General features: G+C 32.7%; 1 protein-coding gene and 1 long non-coding RNA gene across 2 annotated transcripts; both read left to right on the top strand.

Annotated features, from left to right (window-relative positions):
* Positions 1 to 359: 359 nt before the first annotated feature.
* Positions 360 to 3,946, top strand: LOC144366724 (uncharacterized). The gene is made up of 3 exons (XR_013425831.1): positions 360 to 417; positions 2,183 to 2,256; positions 3,853 to 3,946. It is a non-coding gene; the product is annotated as an uncharacterized LOC144366724 (long non-coding RNA).
* A 609-nt stretch (positions 3,947 to 4,555) lies between these two features.
* On the top strand, positions 4,556 to 24,832 carry LOC144364870 (ankyrin repeat domain-containing protein 26-like). The gene is made up of 6 exons (XM_078014898.1): positions 4,556 to 4,752; positions 6,647 to 6,830; positions 10,940 to 11,761; positions 17,424 to 17,696; positions 18,370 to 18,540; positions 22,890 to 24,832. Exons 2-5 carry the CDS (start codon positions 6,690 to 6,692, stop codon positions 18,505 to 18,507), a joined length of 1,374 nt encoding a protein of 457 aa, XP_077871024.1. The 5' UTR covers positions 4,556 to 4,752; positions 6,647 to 6,689; the 3' UTR covers positions 18,508 to 18,540; positions 22,890 to 24,832.
* The last annotated feature ends 203 nt before the right edge of the window (positions 24,833 to 25,035 follow it).

Genomic DNA, 25,035 nt, shown 5'->3' with positions numbered 1-25,035 from the left:
CAGGTTTGTGAAATGAACAGCATGTTTCACAAAACCTATTCACAAAATTCCTTTAGTCACATGATTGTTGTCAGACAAACCAGCCAGCACAGAAACCCAGGAGATAGCATAATTTTCAGCACAGCTGAACCATGGACCTCAGATGTATGTGGAGGCATCTGTAATGTATGAGTTGTTTTGTCCTCTTCAACTTTGCTTGATTATATACCCCTTTTGTTTTTCAGCCTCTAGGGATTCATCTGATTTCAGAAAGGTAATGAAATTTCTATATTTATTCTAAATTATTAACTTTGTAGTCAATGAAAAATACACTCTTTATGTACTATCTTCTTTCTAAGCGCACCGATCCCATCACAATAAAAAAGGCGCTTCCAGGGAAAGGATTAGGCAAGGTGAAAGAAAAGACAGTCGAATTGGGTAAGTTTTACATTACAACACTCCAGGGAACACAATGTTAAAACACTTGAAATGCTACCAGTGTTCTCACATGTAAGGTGGTTTTCCCAAAGAGGTGGGAGGATTTTCCTCACAATGTCATCAGTAGTCATAGAAAATGATCTCTCCTCTGTTTCTGGGAATATCCCCTCAATTCTGAGTTGTTTCCCCTACATATCATACTATTACATTCTCCCTATTTCCAGCCTTTGGAGTGAACTAGCTACCATGCAAATGTCACCATAAGCATCTCTTTAGAATGTGAAAGGTCAACCTTCTGAAATTTCTTAGAAATATTTCCTGACATAAGCCAAGCCTCATTCTGTATCTTTATACCTTTCTTCTGCCTCAACTGTCCTCTGGCATTAGGCCTCACCTATCCCTTTATTCTGAGACAAATCCTGACCTATTTCATACTTTTCTCTGTGTGGGCCTACAGAATTTCATGCTCTCGCCATCTCCTGCTCTCTGGCTACTCACCTCTCACCTGTCTTTTTGAGGGGTGAGTAGCCAGAAAAAACACCATCCCTGGGGGCACATTTTCTCTTCCTTCTTAGGTCATTTTCTCTGACACTTCAGCTGGTCACATTAGCTTCCAGACACATAGGTTCCCCTTTGCCCTTCTCACTGGAGTCACATGGATATAGTCTAGCCTGCACCAGTTTTTTCTACCTTCCATGAGGCACAACCTAGGTCCCTTGATAGGCACTTCCAGGATCCTCATGTGCGTGTGCATGTGTGTGTGTGTGTGTGTGTGTGTGTGTGTGTGTGTGTGTGTTGTTTAGAGGAACTGAATCAAAGAAATTACTGTTGCACTCTTTCCGAGGATGGCTATGGCTTCAGCACTCCCATCACTCATTGAGAGAAGAGCATGCTTTTTAAGCACCAGTGCATAGTGCACCTTTTGGTCAGATCAGTTAAGGCAATATTTTTGATCTCAGGTTTCTCCTTAGCAGGGCACATCATGGTACAACTTAGAATGCAACTTCCTCTTCTCTCTCCCCCTTTGTCTGAGGCAGATCTGCATGCAGGTTGTAGGCTTTTTTTGTTTATGGTACACATTTTACTGAATCTCAGGACTAAATCCCTCTTTCACTCACTTTGCTGAGAAGCTCTTCACCAACTCTTTGGTCTCCATGCAATAGTGCAGCTTAGAATGCAGCTTACTCTATACTAACATTTTCCCAGAATCAGCCCTTCTTTCCATGTGTATTTTCAAGCTTGTTTCTGAGCAAATTTCATTGATCTTGAGTAGACAAATCTTGGCAATATGGTTTGCACTGAACCTTGTATCCTGTATGTCTCTATAAGATGTGTGTTGAGGATTTGGATCAAGAAAAAATACTCCCTGAGAACTCAATGTTTGTTGGGTGCAAATGGGTACATCTTTATTCACAACTACTTGGAAGTCGAAGCCTTGAAGGATGGCTGTATTCAGTCCACTCAGAGGACTCCAGTTGCCAATTAAAGTGTCCATGGGATAGAACTAAATGTTAGAGTATTTGACAAGAATGCATAAGTTTGTGGGTCCACTCCCAAGGTGTATACACAAAGAAAGAAAAAGAAAAAAGAAAAACTGTGGAAAGTTGAAACCAGTAATTATTTACCAAACATTAAACTTAATTGGAAATCACATTTGGGAATATTAAGTTGTTTTGGTGTTACAATCATCCTTTTCTATTTGGATTGATGTTCACGCTTTCTAATGCAGTTCTAAGGAATGTGAGTAAATGTATTCATTTATCAGCAGAGACCCATTTTGACATGACTTCAGAAGAAGAGCACAAAAGTTCTGATGACGCTCAATGCACCCAGTCTCAGGTTTGTCAACATATAAAGCATTTCTTCCTGTTCCTTCTTGTTTTTCTTTCTTGAGGAAAGTAAAGGAGGCCAAATGAAAATACCTTTTAAATAGTCTTTTGGAATCCAGGCATTATATATTACTAATTACATCTAAAACCACTCTGAACTGGTTAGAATCTGAAAATAGCATTAGTAGTCCTGTCAACTTATAGCTAAATTTACTATGTAATGGAGGCAAAAAAATTCTAAATGTTGCTTGTGCTTCCACTTGCATAAACATTTTGAAAAATAAAAAGTTGAGATTAAATTTGAGACTGACGAATAACCACCTGGGTTATGAATGGTAATAATGGTCACTGACTGCATTCATGTGAAAGGGTGATGTTGTCAAAGGCTCAAAATTCTAGTGAAAATCAGTAGTTATTTGCTACAAGTTGAAATATATATATATTTATAAACTTTAAATCCTGGTTAATGTTTATTTGTTATTTTTTGTTTATTTTTTATTGATTTTTTAAAAAATAAATGACAGCAGAATGCATTATAATTCTTTTTTTAAAAAAAAGAGAGTGAGAGAGGAGAGAGAGAGAGAGAGAGAGAGAGAGAGAGAGAGAGAGAGAGAGAGAATTTTTAATATTTATGTTTTAGTTCTCAGCGGACACAACATCTTTGTTGGTATGTGGTGCTGAGGATCGAACCCGGGCCGCACGCATGCCAGGCGAGCACGCTACCGCTTGAGCCACATCCCCAGCCCTGCATTATAATTCTTATTACACATATATAGCACATTTTTTATATCTCTGTTTGTGTATAAAGTATGTTGACGCAATTTCTGTCTTCTTACATGTATTAAACAATTTTTCTGTGGTGACCTTTTCATTTTGTTTCTCATCCTTGCAGAAAATTCAGTCAATATGTTGAATAATTTTATCAAAATGTCTTAGTATATTAAAGAAATGTATTTGTGTGCATTAATGGGGGGATGATGGAATTTAGAGATGCTATCTCATCTTTTTTCTCACATTGCCAACATTCCTGGTGTGAGATTTAGCACACATCTAGATTTATTTTATTTGGCTGGCATATGTAGGTCCTTGGGTTTACAGCTTTCCCTTTGGGGTGTATCCTGGGCAGGAGCCATATCTCAGTGTCAAATCCCCAACTGAACACCTAAGTCTCATATTTTCAAACAAAAACTTTGTTAGTTCATTGTTTAAAAAGTGTAATCCTATTTAATATGAAACATACTCCTCAAAATTCTTTAAAATAAGACTTGAAAGCCTTCTCACATTTGATGGTGAATGCAAAGTCGGATGAGTTACAATGAATATCATTCCTCCCGTCCTTTGGGGTGTATACACCTTTGTTAGCATGTTGTCAAGGAATGTCTTTTCTATGACATCCTCCCTGCTTTTACCAAATCAGGAGCCATTGGAAGATAAGTGTTCAGCTTCATCTGGAGCACAATGCTAAGACACGCTATGGAAAGTATGACTGCTCAGTCTGCAGTTATCTACATGTTAGTTAGCTGCTTTCAAGACCAAAATTTGGGTGATGTCTAAAAGAGTGATGGTGAAGTCGTCATGCAGCTCATTGGGGTCCTTTATTTTGCAGGTATTTTCTGAGGATTCTCCACAGATGTGTGTTTCTCACTCATCTGGAGAGAAACATCATAAAGCAAAAGAGAAAGAAGATGGACATGTCCATGGTAAGAACAACATATTCTACACAGTTCTTTTGGATAGAATATTTATTTATAACATGAGTGCTGATATATTCTAATACTTGGAGAAATGAACCTAGTAAACAGGGAATAAAGAAAAAGCAAGAAAGATAAAGAGTTGTCTCTCTCAAGACCAAAGTCCAGCAGCAGGTTACAGTGGGAGTGTCCCTCTTAGTTTCTGTACAAGACAAGTATAGACCACAGGGGAGTTGGAAAACTTGAATTTTTATGTTTGAAAGAATAATGATCTTCACATTCTACCTGATTTCTGTTCATTTCTCAGTGTATTTTTATTTTCTTCAGGGAATCTTTTCTAAAGATCAGATTTATGTATTAGATCACAAACCTTCTTTCTAATATCTGTCTAAAATTATAATGATCTTTTTTGTGTCTGTCTTCTCCATTAGATTTTAAGCTAAAGAACAATAGGGGTCTAATCTCATCTGCTATAATCTTCAGAGTTCAGCATATTGTGTCACGTGTTTTATGCACTCATTGTTTTAGTATATAAATAATGCATGTGAAATATACAGCATTCATATATTTAAATTAGTCACATATTTTATTTCTATCTTCTTTTTTCTAACAGATTCTGTTAGCCTTTCGAAAATCCAGAAAGCAGTTTTATTACTTCAAAGAATAATAAAAAGCAAAAAAAGTCACTGCACACAGTGTTCACTACATTTTGAAAAAAATGCACAACTGGAAAATGAGATTCATGAGCTAAAAAAGAGTGTATCAGAGTTTAAGCAAGAAAATATAGAATTGAAACAACAACTCCACAATTTGAGGTATTATTTCCTAGGTTGAAAGAAGGAGTGGAATCTTTTCCTTTAATTCAGTAAAATAAAAAAGGACAAAATTTTTTTTTAACTACTGCCTCATCTGTTAGCACTTTGCAAAGGAGAAAACGTGAATAAATTATAAAATTCTTACAAATATGATAGCATATTATTAAATATGATTACTTCTAAAAACTAAGTTCATATTTTTCCCCATCACAATTTTAATGTCTCTATGGAACCCCATCTGCTAGTAATCTATTTATTTAACAAGCATAATTTGGGATTGTTATTTGTTTATATTTTTAACTTTTTATTACAGTTAATATTTCAAAAAATATCATTTATAAAAAAATCATTTCCTACTCAGATACCATAGCATGTGCCTATAATTCCAGCAGCTTGGGAGACAAAGATAGGAGGATCAAAAGTTCGAAATATTTCTCATTAACATGGGCAGCAATGTCCTAAGCAAATTAATGAGACCCTGTCTCCAACAACAACAACAACAACAACAAAAAGTAATGAAAAAGACCTTGGGATGTATCTAAGGGATTTAGCTTCTGGGGGTTCAATCTCTGGTACCAAATTTGGGGATGAGAAGAAAAGAAAAAAAAATAACTTTCTATATTTCTGTTTACTTTTGAAAAAAATTTCAATATAGAGTTATTTGGTTAAAGTTGGGAAACTTTAAAAAGATGACAGGATTTTTAAATTTCTCTCAAGAAAGTTTGTATTCCACCAGCGAGGCATTTTTCACTGCCCTGAAACATGTTATACATTTATAGTTTTTAGGTTGATTTTGGGGATCAAACTCAGGGTTTTGTGTTACTAGTGTGATGTGCTAGTGCTGAGCTAGATACTAGGCTACACTTCTAACATTAACATTCATTAATAAATGAAATGAAAACAGATTATTTTTTTATTCAAATTCATTCTCATTCATAAATTTGTTCATATTTCTGTATTGAAAGGACATATACTTTTTATGTTTTTTAGGTATACATGACAGTAGACTATATGTTGACATAAATTTATTTTTGTTATGTCTTATATTCCATTGTGTGTGTGCACACACACATATTTTTTTTATCCCTTCATCTGTTGAAGAACATTACTCTTCATTATTGTCTTAAATATTAGGTCCCATCTTGTTCAAAAATGGATTTTGAGTTTTTTGTAAAATACATAATGATCAAAAAGGTAAGTTGAGAGTGTTACCATAAAAGAAACATAAAAAGCATAATAACAGGTATTAGATTATTTATTCCAGTTCGGAGTTATAGTAATACAAAAGATACATATTTTTTATATCTTTATTTTATTTATATATGGTGCTAAGGATCAAACCCAGCACCTTACTCATGCTAGGCAAACACTCTACCACTGTGCTACAGCCCCAGCCCCAAAAGACACATATTGAAAAAAGAATGTCTGAATATGCTGTTACATTGTAAGCCAATTATAGGTATGTCTGACATATTTTATGAAGATAAATGATATTACTACTGAATTCATAAGTTTGTATATAAACAATGACTTTAAAACTTATTTGACATGAAATTATCTTTTTAACTGGGGAGGACCTATGATTGTGCAAAAAAAAATTACCTTAAACTTGTCAATTTACCAAATCATTTCTAATTTACTTTTCCGTGGTATCTAAAAGATTTGCTAGTAACAGAAACTTATCAAATAACAAAACAATCTTTTATTATTGACTTTCAATTATGTATGTTTTACACAATATTAAAGGAGAAATTTAAAATGTTAAACTAGAAAAGCTTCAGAGAACATAAAATTTTTATTAAGATACTAAATCAGCATACAAAGAGCCAGAACATAAAAAGACATTTTTGGTTTTTGGCAAAAATCAATTAAAAGGCATCCATATTACCTTCAGATATACCTTAAAAGAAGATGAGGTGAAGAGAAAAAATGATGATATGTTACATGAAAAAAATAAGAACCCACTAAAAGAAAAAGAAACAGAATTTAACAAAGAGGATCAAGTGAGAAAGCAAGCTGAAATCTCTGTTTGTACAATAGATACAGAATTGGAGACTGCAAGAAATCATTTTAATCAGGTAAATGAACGTTCAGTAAAGTTTCAAATTTTTACTGTATTTCATTTGAATTATTTATAAAATCCCTTTAACTTATTTATGTGGCCATGTTTCACTTAATGATGGCAATGTGGTCTGAGGAATGTGCTGTTTGGCAATTTCACCAACATGCAGTCATCATGTGTGTGTACTTTTACACACTTCAGACATCTCCCACAATGTCAGGAAACACAGATTTATAGGACCTCCATTTATATGCAGTCTGCTGTTTCCCAAAGCATGGGTATGTGGGGTGTGAACTACTATTTTGATTTAAAACACAATGTTCATTATTTGGCAATAAAAAAAATTAAAAAAAGATCTAACAAACCAGAAAAAAATACCACAATGTTATCTGACTCTTAAATTAAATGATGATATTTATGACAAAACTAGTTACAGCAAAACTTTGCATCTGGTAGTTGTTCAGCATTTGTTTTCTGAATGAAGAAGTTTAGTTTAATCACTGACATAAATATAAATTTAGGTGTTTTATGTTAAAATACAAACTAAATATCTATGCACCTATTTAAATCATTTTTTAAAAAAAATGTTTGACAATTACATTTCTGTCTGCATTTAAGAAATGGTTTTTTTTAATTTTTAAATTTTTTTAAAGATAGATAGAGAGAATTTTAATATTTATTTTTTAGTTTTCGGCGGACGCAACATCTTTGTTTGTATGTGGTGCTGAGGATTGAACCTGGGCTGCACGCATGCCAGGCGAGCACGCTACCACTTGAGCCACATCCCCACCCCAAGAAATGTTTTCACTCACCCAAATTTATCTGTCATTTGTGCAAGTGAAATGTAAGACATTTACTCATAAAGAATAAATCTATCTTTTGGAATTATTTTTTAATCTTGAAGGTCCCACTCTTAAATTAATCTTTTAGACTTCTGTCACCTGCTGATATACAGCCAAAACCTTGCTGAAATAAATTTGTAGATTTTAGCAGAACAAAATGAAACCTACAATTTCCATGAGACCATAATGCCAGAATTTACAATATGAAATTTCAGTAACACATTTTTTTGCAAACAAAAAGGAAATGTTTCCTGAATTATTTTCTTCTGTTTTCAAATGATTGAGAGAGAGTGTGTGTGTAATATAGTTAAACAGTAAATCTATTAATTATGGGAAAGTATAGAGGGTTTTAAATCCATATATTTATAACCATAATGTACATATTTTGGAGGTGAGGGGTGCAATTTTTGTCCCATTGAATTAAGTAATGTTCTTAATTCAACTATATTTCTCCGCAGCAGTTCCATGATGACTTTCAGAGTAGCCTTATAAAGAGAAAAGACTTTTAATATTTTCCAGAGGAATAGTTGATTTTTCTATGATCTCAAAACCCTTGCTTCTAATAGTAGATCTTCTAGTTTGGGGAAGTGACTTTGCTATCTTGTTGTATTAATGTGCATTACTACTTCCACTGTTAAGTAAGGAGGAAAAGTGGGGCCAGCAAATACTCTGGTTTTGTAAATCATTTTCTCACTTTTAAGAAGAGAAACAAACACTTTGCTTCAAGTAATCTCCTACTTCAGTACAAAACACCTTTGGAAAAAATGGCATACCATAATATGTTCTTAGAAATAAATTACTGGTAAGTATTTGTTCCTAATACATAAGATCTGTTTATTTCCTTTATTTTATATTGACTCATGTTTCAATGTTCACTGAGATGAAACAAATGCTACTGAGTATAAATCTCAGGATTTTCTGAGTAGAGCCTTACACATTTTGCCTTATTTGTCATTTGTATTTTGAAACACAGGCCTTCTTTGGTGTTTATCCATTCATAGGACAGAAGTAACTGGCTTTGTGGATGAGCACTAGAAGCAGAGACAAAAGACTTGGAGAAAAATCATGCAATTTGCCTATGTTTTTAGCCTTGTGCTCCTTTTCAGAATTGTGATACATTGTTCATTGATATAGATCATGTGTTTAATGCTGTTCCTACATTTATAATTTATCAATAGATGCAATTCTCATTCACAGCTACAAAATGTTAGAAAACAGAATATGCTAGGAATATTTTTAGGAAAAGACCTTGGAGAACTTTTGTTATGTCTCAGTAGATGTAGAGCTAAGGCTCTTACTATGGACTGGTTGAATACATGAGGTGTCAGATTGCAAACTTATTCTTCTTAAAGTTAAGTGTCCTTTTATTTGCCACTGAAGCCATCCCAACAGATAGGTACATAATAAAATATTTGGAATTTTTAACTGTTTAAAGGATAGATCATATGATCCTAAAAGTGGATCAACAAAGAAGTAGTGAATTCTAATTTTTATTTATTGTTTTTAGGTATACATTACAATAGAGTTCTTTTGGTGTGTTACACATACATAGCATATAACTTCTTCTATGTAGAGTTTTTCTGGTCATGAATTCATATGTGAACATAGGAATGTAATGTCAGATTCATTCTACTATATCCCCTCCCCTCTCAGCCCTTTATTCACTTTTGTCTAACCAACAAACTTCTGTTCTTTTATCCTCCACCCTTATGTGTGTTACCAACTACATGTTAAGGAGAATATTCAGACTTTGGATTTGGAGGACTGGATTATTTCACTTGGCATGACAGTGTCCAGTTCCATTCATTTGCCAGCAAATGCCATAATTTCATTCTTCATGGCTGAATCCATTGTGTATATATAACACATTGTCTTTATCCTTCCATGTGTTGAAAGGCACCTAGGTTGGTTCCACAGCTTAACTTTTGTGAAGAGCTGCTATAAATATTTATGTGGCTGTGTCACTATAGTATCATTGGAGTATACACTGAGGAGCAGAATAACTGGGTCAAATGGTCGTTCCATTCCAGGTTTTGTGAGAAATCTATATACTGCTTTCCTGAAAAATTGCTTGGTGCAATGTATGAGTCAGTCTTTTCCCCACATTCTCACCAACATTTATTGTTACTTGCATTCTTTATATCTCAGTGTAGTTTTAATTTTCATTTTTCTAATCGCTAAAGATGTTGAACATTTTTTTTCATATACTTGTTAACTGTTTGTACATATTTTTTTTTGAAGTGCTTGCTCAGTTTTTTGTTCATTTATTGATTGGGTTATTTTTTGTTTGTGAGTTATTTTTCGAGTTGTTTATATATTCTGGAGATTAATGCTCTATCTGACATGTCAGTGACAAAGATTTTCTCCAATTCTATATGCTGTCTACTCACATTCTTGATGGTTTCCTTTGCTGTAAAGATACCACCCCATTTATTGATTCTTTATTTTACTTCTTGTGCTTTAAGTGACTTTTTGAGGAATTCAGTTCCTACACTGACAAGATGGAGTGCTGGGCCTGTATAATCTTGTAATAGGTCTAGGGTCTTTTATCTATTGTGTAGGTTCTTGATCCACTTTGTTTTTGAGAAATAGGGGTTAAATTTCTCCTACGACATATGGGTTTTCAGTTTTCCCAGCACAATTGGTTGAGGAACCTATCCTTTCCCCAATGCATGTTTTATAGTGTGTTTGTCTAGTATTAGATAACTACATGTGTGAGGTTTTCTCTGTTGCTTCTCTTCTGCAAAGTTTTTTTTTCTTTTTACATTGGCAAACTAACTAATCACTTAATCTGTTCTTTCATTCTGGTATAATGCAGATTTTTTCAATCTTTATTTTTTTTCTTTTTTATATAACCAGGAATTGAACCAGGGTGCTCAACCACTGAGATGCATCCCAGCCATTTATTTATTTATTTATTTATGAATGAGTCAGGGTCTCACTGAATTGCTGAAGACTGGCTTTGAACCTGTGATCCTCCTGCCTCAGTATCCTGAGACACTGGTATTACAAGCATGAGCCCCTGAACCTGGCAGTTCTTACATTCTTTAAGTTATAATTTTCTTTTACTCTCATAGATCCATCTTCTTGAGTTAACTTTTGAACTCTTGGGAATTCATATTTTTATAATCTCAGAAGTTTGCATCTAATTTTTCTTCTGTGGTTATCTATTTATTGAAACCCTTTCACCATATAAATAAACAGGTTTTTCTTTAATTTCAGTGAAAATTATGAAACATCATTTTATTGAGTGCTAGCTAAATGTATCCTTGGTTTTATTTAGGTTTCTCCTAGTGATGGGACAGAGAAAAAGCTATTGCATAAATATCACAAGAAGAAGGATGAGGTCTCTATGAAGAGATTGGGAATGGACACAGTAAAATATCAGAACCAGGAAAAGAAGTGCTTTGAGAATACTGAAATTTTAAGAGAAAAGAATACCAGCCTTCCATGGACACAAAAATTGAATGAGGAAACACTTATGGAAATATTTCAGGACAATGAACAGTTGGATATTTGTAAAGTTGAGAATACATTGGAAAATTTCACACCTGAGAGTGAAAAACAAAGCACAGAAAGACCAGAAACAGATAGTTTACAGGAAAAAAAGAATATTGATGTATCTAACCTAAACGGTAGTAGTGAGATTCCTTCCCAACAGATTGCAAAGTCTGAAGTAAAAACTAGTGACCTAGAAAACGAGCTGCATCAGACAAGAGTAATGACTTTGGCTACAGATCAAGTAAACAGACACCTAACGCAAAGACAGTGCCAACTGAAGGAGATGGAACACAGGTATCAAAATGAAGAAAGAATAAGGAATGAACGTCTCAGAAAGCAGGAAGCTTCTAAAGAGAAGGTATCTAAACTACAAAGAGAAAGTACATTGCATGAAGACCAGTTGCATGAGTATCAGAACAAAGGTGAAAATAAAATAGATGGAATTATTAATGTCCAAACCCAATTTTATGATGTTATAAAAAATCTTCAAGCTCGGAATGACAGATATCGTCTCGTGCTGGAAAACAAATATTTGGAATTAATCAATGAAACTAATCATTTAAAAGAACAACTGGATCAATATGGAAAGGAGAAAGCAGAAGAAGTAAGTATCAAGCAAGATATCTTTATAAAGAGTCTTCAAAGGAATACTCAAATTGATATCTGCTTATGGCTAAATGTTGAATCTTGATGAATATAAAAATGTAGATATTATGAATGTGTTTCTGTATCAACACAGAACTACAACCTGTTGTCCAGCCAAAATAACTTAGACCTCATTTGCAGCACAACCAATCTGTGTTTGAAGTGCTGAGTATTCCAATTTCCCTGCTCTGATTCTTACACACTGTGTACATATTTTAAAATAACTATAGATACTCATGTGTCAACTAAACACAAAAGACTTAGTTAAAATGTATTTTAATATTTAAAAAGGAGGAAATTTTTAAAACTTGGGCCTGACCCTTCAATTTAAGAAATTGTTTCTTATAAAGATTTAAGAGGTTGAGTTAAGATTTTTTTGTAGGTTTATATGCTGACATTAGTAATATGGTCTCAATAATGCTGAAACAATATCTAATTTTGGTGCTATTAATTCAACCCAAAGTTTGCACATGCTAAACACATGTTCTACCAATGAGCTACATCCCATTACTGAATAACAATTTTAATGTCTTCTTGTTGCTATACTTGAAGATCACAATGAAACACATAATGGAAATGCTCATACCTAGTTTCAAATAAATTAGTTACTTTTACAGTTTATTCCAGATTTTACAGTTGAACTGAAATGTAGATGGTGTATTTTGTAATAGACTTTCTTCAGTATATTTTTGTATATTTCTAGTTGGTAAATTTATTTTTAGTCATTTAAGTTTATCATAAATCTGAAAATAACTGTCCTGATATATTTTTTTTGTTTTCATTCATGTCTTGTCCACCTCTTTAAAAGCATCTATTTGTCATTATCATAAATTGGGACTAATGTGATGAATTGCAGCAAAACCACAGTTGATTTCATCTGTAATTTGATGCATATATTCATGATAACTTGCTAATAGTTTTCTTCATTTCATGGCCTAATTCCTATTATATAGTGACAAAGATAATTGTAGCCATTAATTTGGCACTGAACCCCCATGTCCAGACTAATGAGGGTGGCAGGGTTTATGTAAAGCAGGAGTGGTGTGAAGACCAGTGAGAAATCTAAGAGATGTGGACAGGCAGTGAGGTGGAGACCAGGTTACTTAGCATCTCCTTTATTCTTTGTGAAAGTATATTGGAATTATTTTAGCAAAGCTTTAAAGATGTGAGGATGTGGAGTATTAACTTGAGTCTCTAATAAGAGAAGGATAATAACCTCTATAGAATTCACCACTACCAATGAGACCTGTGTAACCATTTTTGATTGAGATTTCAGTAGTTTGTTAAACATTGCAACTTTATCAAGGGCAGTATGTAGAGATACAGGGCTCACCCTTTTGTGTAAGGAATGTGATAGTGACTAAGCAGGAGTACACAATCTTCTATTTTCTTAAGGGAATTCAGAAATAAACAGCAGCTTACTGTTGTATGTAGTGATATTTTTTCAGAGTAAACATCATTATATAATAATAATAGTAATAACAATAGTAATAATAATAATAATAACAATAATAATAATAAAATTTTAAAGTGAGCTGAGTAACAAAATCATTAACAGAAATATCAGGTAGTTGCAAGATGTCTTGAAAAACAGCCAGCTGGTACCCTGAAACTACAATGTGTATCAGAGGCTTCTCTAGAAGATTTAGCACATTTTCACATAAATTTAAAATATAAAGACAGGATTTAATGAAGAAACTAAGACAAATGACAAGTCAAGTATGTAGAAAATTGAACATGTCGTCTGTAAATCAACACCTGCTTAAGTAATAAAAGTTATTCTGGGATACTAATTTCAATGAACAGCTTTCTTTATATTTTCATTATAATTGATTTTATTATATTTGGGCATCTTTATACTGCACTTATTTCTTACACTTAAAATTTTCTTTTAGAATTTTTCTCTTACAAAATCAGCATCTTTCATTAAAATATCTAGTCTGAGAAAAGCTGAGACTTTTTTCTATAACCCAGCAGCTTTTCATGCTGTCTCTACAACAAGGAAAACTAAATAGAGGTACTATTTAATAGAATGTTTCAGGAAAATTTTTTTATTTTTACTTCATTTTTGTGCATCGATTCAAAATCTGAAAGTAATTACTAAATTGACTTTAAAAATGTGTACAAATTTTTTTATGCTTTTCTCAAAATACAGATATGTTTAGGTTTTAGTTTAATTATTGAAAAACATAGGCTATTTCTTTATTTTTTCATTTATTTAGATATATTATGAAGCATATAAATATTTGTATTATGTCTGGACTGTTATCCAAACTAGACAATGAAAAATGTTAGCTAAGTTTTTTTTTTCAGTACCTCTCTTAAAAGGCATTTTTATGATATATGTAATGCACCTGACATCGAATTCACCCATATAAGATGTAAAATACAGTGTCTCTTAGTACATTAACAGAGTTATGTAACCATTTACATAGTCAATTTTAGAACATTTTCATGTTCTTGAAAAGAAACCTGGAACCTCTTAGCTGTCAGTTTTCTAATCCCTACACATCCAAAGTCCTAGAAAACTACCAATATATTATTTTAGTAATTTACAAATGTAAACCATAGTACTTTTTATTTACTTATTTATTTTTTAACTTTAGGCAAGACTCTATTTTATTTTTATGTGATTTTTAAATTTGTTTTAATTAGTTACCCATGACAATACAATGACCTTGATATATCATACATTTGAATCACATGGGATAAAATATCTCATTTTTCTGAGTATACAGGTTGCAGAATCACATTGGTCATGCATTCACATATATACACATGGTAATAATAATGTTCGTTTTATTCTACTATCCTTCCTATCTCCCCAGCCTCCCCCTCCCTTCCCATCACTTCTCTCTACCTAATCTAAGGTAACACTATTATTTTTTTTCTCACATCTTCATACATGTATTTTGTATGACAATGAAGGTCTCTTTCCACCATCCTTGAAATTCCCTTTCTCCCTCCTTTTTCCTCCCACCCCTCTTCCCTGTGTAGATATAATCTTCTTCCCATGCTCTTCCTCTCTTCCCCATTTTGAGTCACCCCCCTTATATCAGAGAAGACACTCGGCATTTGTTTTTCTTGGGATTGGTTAACTTCACTTAGCATAATCTGCTCTAATGCCATTCATTTCCCTGCAAATGCCATGGTCTCATTATTTTTAGTGCTGAGTATATATGCTACATGTTTTTATTCATTCATCCATTGAAGGGCATCTAGGTTGGCTCCACAGTCTAGCTATTGTGAATTGTGCTGCGATAAACATTAATGTGGCTATGTCCCTGTAGTACACTGTTTCTTTATTGTTCTTTTTAGATATATATGATAGTAGACTGTATTTGAATATTTACATCATAGATTATAACTTCACATTTTTATATTTGTACATAATGTGGAGTTACACTGGTCATGTATTCACATGTGAATATAGGAAAGTTGTTTCAGATTTATTCTACTGTCTTTTCTGTTTCCATTGTCATTCCCATTCCTTTTGTCTTAATTCAGTGAACTTCTATTCTTTTTTCCCACATTCCTTACTCTGTGTTAGCATTCACTTATGAAAGAGAACTTCCAGCCTTTGGATTTGGAGAATTGGCTTATTTCACTTAGGATGATAATCTCCAGTTCCATCCATTTACTGGCAAATGCCATAATTTCATTCTTTCTCACAGCTTATTAATATTCCATCCTGTGTACATGACATTTTTAAAATCTGTTCATCTATTGAAGGTTTCATAGCTTGAATATTGTGATTTGAGCCACTTTAGACATTGTTGTGGCTGTGTCACTGTAGTATGATGATTTTAAGGATTTTGTGTGTAAATCAAGGAGTGGGATAAGTGGGTCAAATGGCAGTTACATTCCAAGATTTCTGAGGACTCTCCATACTGCTTTCCAGAATGATTGCACCAATTTGCAGTCCCATCAGCAATGTGTAAGTGAACATTTTCCCCACACTGCCACCAACATCTATCATTATTTTATTCTTTTCAGTTGCCATTCTGACCCGAGTGAGATGGAATCGCAGTGTGGCATTTGCATTTCTCTAATTGAATTTTTTTCATATATTTTCTGACCATTTGCATATGTTCTTCTGGGAAGTGCCTTTTCAGTTCCTTTGCCCATTTATTGATTGGATTATTGGTTGGTGTTCTTTTGGTGTTAAAAAATTTGAATTATTTGTACATCCTGGTGATTTATGTTCTATTGGAGGTGCACATGGCAAAGATTTTTTCACGTTTTGAAGATTCTCTGTTCATAATTCTTGATGGTTTCCTTTGCTGTGAAAGTTTTTTAGTTTGATACCAACCCATTTATTGATTTTTTTTAAAACAGTTGTACATAGACCACAATATCTTTATTTTTATGTGGTGGTGAGGATCAAACACAATGCCTCACACATGGAAGGCAAGCACTCTACCACTGAGCTACAGCCCCAGCCCCAGCCCCATATTGATGCTTTTAAAAAACATTTTTATTTGTAGATGGACACATTATCTTTATTTATTCATGTGTGGTGCTGAGGATCAAACCATAGCTGCACACATGCTAAGCAAGCACTCTACCACTGAACTACCAGCCACCATTTTCTGATTCTTGATATTAACTTTTGGTTTTTGGAAATCTTGTTTGGAAGTTGGCTTATAGTTCTAACTCTAAAATTACTCTGTAATGGATATTTCATACAAGTGAATTTATACAACAGTAGGTCTTTTGTTTTTTACCAGTTTCATTGACTTAGAATACTTTTTTCAGGGATCCTCTGTGTTGTAGCAAGCATCACTATTTTATTTCTTTCTGTTGTCTAGTAGAATTTTGTTTTATGACCATATCACTTAGCCAGTTATCAGTTGCTAAACCATAAAATGCTTCCACCTCTTGACAACTCCAGTACTACATGACTAGGGGCATCTATTTACAAGTTAATATTTCGACATGCTTTTATTACCCTGCCTCTTTGTGGTCTTCATGAATTGTGCCGATTGTACCATATCTCTGTCTTATTCATGCTGTACTTTCTGACTTGTCTGTTTTTATTCACTTGATCATGTTTATTCAGAGATCACATAAAATGAATTTTTATTTTTCATGCACTTTCTCTGACTTTTCTGTCACCAACAGTGTTTGCATGGTGATTATCTTGTTGAGATATAAATTCTCCCAAGGTGAGAGTAATATCTGATATCCACACCTATTCTAGAATGAATGGAAAATATTAATGCCTAATAGTTGTTTTAACAAAATTACTATTTGATATCAATCAATATTTTTTGTTAGTAGATAGGCCTATTAAGATTTTATTCTAACTATATTTCAGTGACAAAATATAAAATTAAATTCACTTAACCCAATAGTAAATTCAGTATGGGAAAAATCATCTTCTATATAGATTTCCTCAACATTTATTATGTAGCCAGAATTGGGATTTATAGATGTGAAATCCTTACCAACTGAAAAGCTAATATACCTTGTTATAGAAACTCAATCTACTCTTCATAATGCTGGTATAGATTATGTTTTGTTGCAGTTGAATTTATGTAAAATTTGTTGAGTTTGTGTCGAGTATTTTCAGTATCTTATTTTCATATTGTTTTTTCATACTTCTTTTATTCATGCAGATGGATGATCTCACTGCAAAGATGAAAAATGCATCTTCAAAGCACTTACATTTGAGAACATACTATGAATGTTTTATGCAGAACTTGTTTTTTATAAAAAGTATACAAGATACATTTGAAAAAATAGAAAGGAATCAAAAGAAGTTGGAAGAAAATGTAGTAAACTTTCCAAGGCACACACGGAGCACTCGAGTAGAACGAGGCCAAGGAGTACGATGGGAATGTGACATTGAACATCGAGCAAGATGGGATTTAGAGGAGAAGCAAAAACAAGTATTTCTGATTTTACAGGCTATCTTACTTATCTGCAGTTTGCTTTAATTCATTTCATTGTAAACTATTTTGGATATACGTATCATAGGTGTATTCTATATCTCTTGAGGAAAGACATTTGATGCCCCTTCAAATACCACAATTTACATCATCCTTTCAGCTAATTTGATCTGAGTAATAATTTTCATCAGATAACTGTTGGATATTTGATAATAGTGGGCATAAGTAAGACAATGAGGAGAAAAAAATATGATGCAGAAATATACTTTTGAATTGTTAAGTTAAAATTTTCAACTTTCATATTTTGAATTGATTCTATTATTCTTTAAATTATCGGATGATCTGAGTGCTAATGTGAGAATGATTCATTACTTTGAGCACAGATCAATGGTAGATAGCCTAGCCTGTGCAATGCCCTGGGTTCCATTTGCAGTAGAAAAGAGGAGGAGGAGGGCAGGGAATGAGGGGGGAAAGGGGGAGAGGAAGAACTCAATTATTATTGGTTCAGATTTAATGTAATTGATACTGATGACAGAAGTTTACAGTCTAATATTTTTTTCTTCACTTTTAAAATTGCTGTCTGAATTTTTGACTCAGAAGTAAATAAAATAACTACATAATAATTATTTGGGTTCTAATTATTTTTAAAATATATTCTTTTTATGTTCTTTAGACACAAGAAGCAGCTCCGGAAATTACAGAGCAGTTCAGAAAGACTAATTTTACTTCAATAAGAAGTCATATGGAACTCAGAATTAGCCATCTGGAATCTGAACTGAAAATTCTAAGAAATGCAACTGAGAGAATATAGGCACTTCCATATAGAACAATCCAGATTCCACAAGTATGTCAAAACCTAGATTGAAAGAGAGCAACTTAGTCTCCTTAATTTGTGTCTACTGCATAACTTTGAGACAGGTTGATGAGATCGGTAGCATGCAAAAGCAAACTAGACCCTATAATTTGTGGAAGTAATGTTAGGAAATGAATGTACTCTTGAAATATTAGTCTAGGAAGTTTATCTTTCACTCACCTTTGCATTTTACATCTGAAGGTAAACTATTAAGCTTTCTTCCCTTAGTGTTCTCCTATATGTAATCTGGTCTATTAGACTTTTAGTTAAGTATTTTTGAAGTTTTGTGATTCACATAGTTATATTGTGACAAAACTGCTTCTACATGGAAACATGAACCAAGTTTCACAATTTTTGAAAGATTATAACTGAAACCTTAAGTGTCCAGTGTTGCTATAACTACACTCTGAGCACATTCTGACACCTGACAGATTAACTGATTTTTATTTTAATTTTTAAATATTATCCTTACATGGTATCTAGAGACAAAATGTTCTATATAGTTTTTCCCCTCTACATTGTCATACTTGTGATGATGGGAAGTATAACCTGCAAAGTGGTTAAAATATTCTGATGATAAGTGTTGGGGCCTGTGAATGACAGAATGAATGGGCAGTCTCCTGAAGCCCTGGTAACAAATTCATGGGCCAACTTTCTAGGCAGCAGCTTTAATCTATCTAGATCACCCACTCACCTGTCTTGTTCTGAACCAGTGGCTGTTGCTCTGAATTGTCTCATTGTCAAATGCTTAATTTATCTAGGTAATAGGTAGAATATACATATGATGGTAATAAATGCTTGACAATATCTTCAAGGAACATTCTTTAAGTCCTTGAACTGGTTCACTAAATATGAATCTTTCTAGCTTTACTAAAATTTTCCAGTTGCATGTGTTTAAGGAAACCATGATGATTTAATATACTTCAACATAGTAAAATGGCTTTGGTAGTCAAATAACTAAGGTATACATCATCTGCTATATTTATCTTTAAAATATCCATATTGCTAATGGCATCCTCAAGAATCTTCCAAGGAGAGTCTTTCAAGAAGGCAGCATTGTTACCTGCAAAGTCATACATCGCTGATTTCTGTCTCTCTTCCACCAACATTGCTTTAATTGGAAGTTTGAAGCCCCCTAGAAATATGTACACTTCTTTAGAGAAATTACAAACCCATAATTGCATACACTGTCTCTGTTCTGATTCTTTTAGTGTTGTGCCCACATATGGAGAATTTCTACCTACTCTCTTTTTAAAATATTTTTTTAGTTATATATTTTCTTTATTTTATGTGGTGCTGAGGATTGAACCCAGTGCCTCACATGTGTAGGCAATTACTCTACCACTGAGCAAGGATCCCTCCACTTACTCTTATGGAAAATTTAAATTATTCTTTTATTTGATGAAAATTTTGAAAGTGCATTTAGACATAAATAATATTGAGGTTAATTTTGAAATAATTAAACAAGCATGAAATATAATGTGCTCTAATTCAGTGACCAGTACTTCCACTTTATCTCCCCTTCTTCCTCCCTGTGTTCTCTTTCTTCTGCTCTACTGATCTTATACTTATTTGTAGTTTTTAAGTTTCTTTTTGAATTATGCATTATGAATATACATGAAGGTGTAATCCACTGTGATATCTTCATATGGATTCACAAAAAAATTTGATCAGATTCATTTCACTTTTCCACACTGAGTGCTGTCCCCAACTCCCTGGCGTGGGTTGGGTGAGGGTTAGGGTTAGGTTAGGGTTAGAGTTGCATTGTAGAACAGGAGCCCTTCAGTATAACCCAGTGATTTCCTTCATACTAAGACTTCATTTGAGCGAGTCAAATATTAGTCCAAAAATGATGAGCTATATTTTTAAGAGCTAATAAGAAAAACAATGTCGAGCTATTTTGAACCCATTTGAAGATATTTCTATAATATTTGACAATTTTTTTTATCAGGGGTATTATTACAATAATGAAATATCTGCTTGAAAATGAACAAATAAAAGATACCATCTTGCTTTCATTGCACCTTGGTTTAGAGCTTCCATGGTTTTATTTATTTATTTATTTTTGGTTGTTTGTTTCTTTGCACCAGGGATTGTACTCAGGGACACTTGACCACTGAGCCACATCCCCAAACCTATTCATGTTTTATTTAGAGACAGGGTCTCAGTGAGTTGCTTAGGCCTCACGGTTGCTGAAACTAGCTTTGAATTCAAGACTGTCCTGTCTCATCCTCTTAAGCCACTGTGATTACAGGCATGTGCCATCACACCCTGCTTCAATGGTGTTTTGATGAACTTCTTAACACATAGTAAAGCCATGCATATCTATATTAAATGTGGCCTCAACTTTATTCTTTTATTTGGCATTTTGACCTAAAAAATCACAGGAGAACAAATCTAAGCTTTATAAAACAATGCTGAAGTTAAATAGTTATGACAGAAAGAAATAATTTTAACATATAAATTACAATTTAATTTAATAGCTGATATATTTTTTTCAGTTTCTTAGCTTACATGAATATCTTTCTGAAAAAAAATGAGAGAATGGGGTTTGAAGTGCTTCAGAGTCATGAAATTGGATGACTGTTTACAAAAAGAGAATGAAAGTTAGTTGTTATGCAGGATGCAAGTATAAGTTGTTCTTATTAGTTCTTACCAGAAAAAAAATGAGATAATTTACCATTTACAAAACAATGATAAATTGTGTATGAATGTAGACACAATGCAAAGGGGATTTGGGAGGCAACTCTTTTTCCAATGTATTTCTGGGAGAAAGTGGTGTTTCTTTTTTACTTATGCCTAAGCTAGTTTATTTAAAACTTAATGTAATAGTTCTACATTTCCTTGTGGAACATTAGTTTGCCATATCATGCTAGCCTGAATAGAAGAGTGTTTTTTAAACTCTTTCATCACGTTTCAAAGATATGTCTCCGTAATCACTGCAGAATGCCTTCAAAGGTGAAGGGAGAAGGAGAGGGAAAAAACTACTAGAGAGGAAGAGTGATCAAATTATTTTATGTGCATCTGTGAATATGTCATAATCAATTCCTCTATTATATATAGTCAAATCCACCAGTAAAAATTTTTGTTTAAAATAATTTTCTTTAAAAATAGAACATGAAGACAGGAATGGGAATTCTGTCAGTCAAAATCATTTGTTTTCACATCAAATGTGTAAAGGCATTAGACACCACCTTATTGTTTTCACTACAACATACTTACTATGTTCAATAATATATTTTAGACCCTATTTGGGGAATTAGTAAGAGAAGAGTTTTATACAAAGAACACTCTACATGGTGATATTTATATAAGAGTTGGAAGTATTTACCACATAACTCATCAAGTGCACATCTATAATGAGCCAAATGTTTAAAAACTGCTGGTCATAACTTCTGAAATCAATTACAATTAAAGAGCTATGTATTTTTTCCAATTCTGAATATCAACAAATTAAAGACCTTAAGTGTGAAACTGCTTTTTTCCCACTTCTGCCCCACCATGAAACTGTCAGCCTATACACTGACATTCTTTTGTGGGAAAAAATGGCATCACCCATTTTCTGTGGTTTATGGCCAAAATCCCAGACTGACTAAGTAACAGTCACACATTTAAAATACCCTTTCATGACTCTGTCATTAGTTTACATTTGCCTCAATAAAAGTATGAAATTTCTTAGCCAAAAATTAAAATATCCAAACAACTGGATTTTTGTCAGGTTACTCAGGCTATCTCATCTCACTTGCTTTATGGCACTTTGCTCTAGATTCTAGTGACACTGGACCACTGTGATTCCACAAGTGTTCTTTCTCATCTCGGTGTCTGCAGTGTCTGCATGCACCTCTTCCCTTTCTCTCACAATTTCTCCTTTTACTTCAGGTGTTAACTCATGTATCACTTCCATTGAAGGACCTCAAACACTGACACAAATTTGGGACAGAAGTCCCTTCTAAGTGTTCCAGTGGTAACCTGTTTTATCCTTGTCCTAATGCCAATGACTCTGTATGGAAATTGCCCGATTGTCTGCTTTTGAAGCTATTGTATATGACTGTTGAGAGGTGTCCATTATCATCTCCATGTTGTCATCCCAGTTCTTGCCAGAATACCCTAGCATATGGTTGTCAAATTTATGCATAAGGGATGGAAAACCCAAAGCTCTGATACTCAGTCATAATGACAATTGTGTATGAAAATATGGGCGTACTGCATTCCATAGTGATTTTGTATTGTGGACATATCTTTTTTTCTTCTTATAAACAATGAAAAGTTCTAAACTTCTTCACTGACTTATACTTATAAAATGTTTGAGAAAAAATATAATTCTTTTTCTCTTGCTGCAGGATTTGAATCCTGACCATGGGAGCTTCTGCCTTAAGAATTACTAATAAGACAAGATTTACTTTTGGAAACATCATAAAGATATACAGAGATTTTAAGAAAAAAAAATATGAAAGCTAATATTGTGTTTTTCAGACTGTTAATATAATATTTACATATTTATGAAATGTATGATGTAAATACTTTATTGAAATGGATGTGTGTAACATATAATGAAATTATCAAAATATGAAAATTGTTTATATCTGTAAGAAAATGTGAAGTGCAAGTGCAAACCAGTTTTTATTAGATGTGTTTTCAGACTATCTAAATGTTAACATTTAAGCTCAATTCAGCAACCAAGTCAACACTAATTTGGAAGATCTAAATATCACATTAATGATGGATTATTTATATTATATCAGTGAATATGGGTCCAGAGAATTAGGCAACATTATTTTTACATGCTGGTTACTATATTCATAATGGATTAATGTATTGCAATTATTATACTGCCATCTTTAAATTTATATTTCAGGCACTGACTTATTAATTTTTCTAATAAGAATATTTGCTTAGTGTTTTATCTTCTTTTTTTTCCTTTTCTCTTTGTTTATACAATCTTGGGAAATAATAGTAAATTTACAGGTTCTAATATAAAGTACTTTTGTCTGCTGAAGCATTTTAAATTGAATTGCTTACATAATGCTATCATTTATGATATTTTTAGTATTTTGTACAAGTCAGAACATGCTAGATAACTACAATTCAACATTCATTTATTATGAGTATATTTTTCAAATATTAACAGGTAACAGCATAGTTGTTAATTGTATCAGTTTCATTATAAAGGTTATATTGTTATCTAGCATGTTCTGACTTGTAGGAAATACTAAACCTATCATGAAAGATGGCATAGTTAACAATTCATTTTAAAATGCTTCAGTGGGAAAAAGTACTTTGCATTAGAACCTGCAACTTCACTAATATTTTCCAAGATTGTATAAAGAAAAAAAGCAAAAAAAAAAAAAAACACCACACATTAAGCAAATGCTGTTTCTCAAATCAACACTTATACATTCTATCATAATGCCTTGGACCACTTAATCCTCAGATTATTTTCATGTTTTTCTAGTAGCCTAATATTGTTCTTTATAAAAAAATATTTCCTTCAGAGACATGAAATGAACTTAATTGTTTTATTTTATAGATGCCTTCTGAATTAAATATTCCTTAGTCTTTTCTTAACCTTCATGACCTTAAATTTTTCAGAGGGAAAGCTTGTAGAATGTGCTTAAAATCGATTGGAGCTAGATTACATATTTTTGGCAAGAGTACCACAGAAATCAATTCTATGATTTTTCACTTTGAATCACATCTTGTGACCTATAATATCCTCATTACTGCTGATGTTAATATTGGTCATTAATGTGGTATTTGCAGGATTTTACTTTGTAATTATTATTTGTGTGAAGATAGTTTGAGACTATACATATTAATATAAATATAAATGTGTATCATTCACCACTAAATTTGTTCATTTATTATATCTATACAGATTCATGGTTTATTTTATTGTGTTTGCTGTTACTTGTTAATATTTTAAAAATTTATTTTTCTTTCAGAAATGTTCTATTTTGATAATCTCAGATTTATAGAAGATTTAAGACAGCAGTGAAAGGAATTCATAAGAAACATTCCCTAAATGTTATTCTTTATTTCTAGATAAGTCTACGTACATAACAGTTTTTATCTCTGAAACATTTGCAAGATGCACACAATGTCTTTTTATTTGTAAATAAAAAAACTCACATTATCTAAAAATGAGAAATTATCTCTGTAACTATGGTGCAATGATCAAAATAAGTAAACTATATTGTGAATATCTACTCTACAAATCTTATTCAAAATTTGACAATTATTTTAACAATTGTCTTTGAACCAAAATAAATCCAATTTGGGGAAATTTTAATATCAATTATTCACTGTGTCCAGTGGTCTTGTTTCTTCTGGTTTTTTTTTTTTTTTTTTTTTTTAATCTGGGATGGTTCCTTTAGCATTTCTGGGCTATTCATGATATCTTTGATTTTGATTTTTGAATGATGTATTTCAGTAGTAGTTCTATAGATTTTTCTTCAGTTTATAATTAGATTTTAATTTTCATAACCA

This window comes from Ictidomys tridecemlineatus, chromosome 1, assembly GCF_052094955.1.
Source record: "Ictidomys tridecemlineatus isolate mIctTri1 chromosome 1, mIctTri1.hap1, whole genome shotgun sequence".
In the NCBI taxonomy this organism is placed as follows: Eukaryota; Metazoa; Chordata; class Mammalia; order Rodentia; family Sciuridae; genus Ictidomys; species Ictidomys tridecemlineatus.
Note: the sequence above shows the minus strand (reverse complement) of the source record. Positions and strands in the feature narration are given on the sequence as shown.

Excerpts from the sequence above, each read along its gene's own strand:
- LOC144364870 (XM_078014898.1), top strand. The coding sequence starts at position 6,690 with ATGTTACATGAAAAAAATAAGAACCCACTAAAAGAAAAAGAAACAGAA. Across the intron at positions 6,831-10,939 it reads CAAGAAATCATTTTAATCAG|GTTTCTCCTAGTGATGGGAC; the intron begins GTAAATGAACGT and ends GGTTTTATTTAG. Across the intron at positions 17,697-18,369 it reads TAGAGGAGAAGCAAAAACAA|ACACAAGAAGCAGCTCCGGA; the intron begins GTATTTCTGATT and ends TATGTTCTTTAG.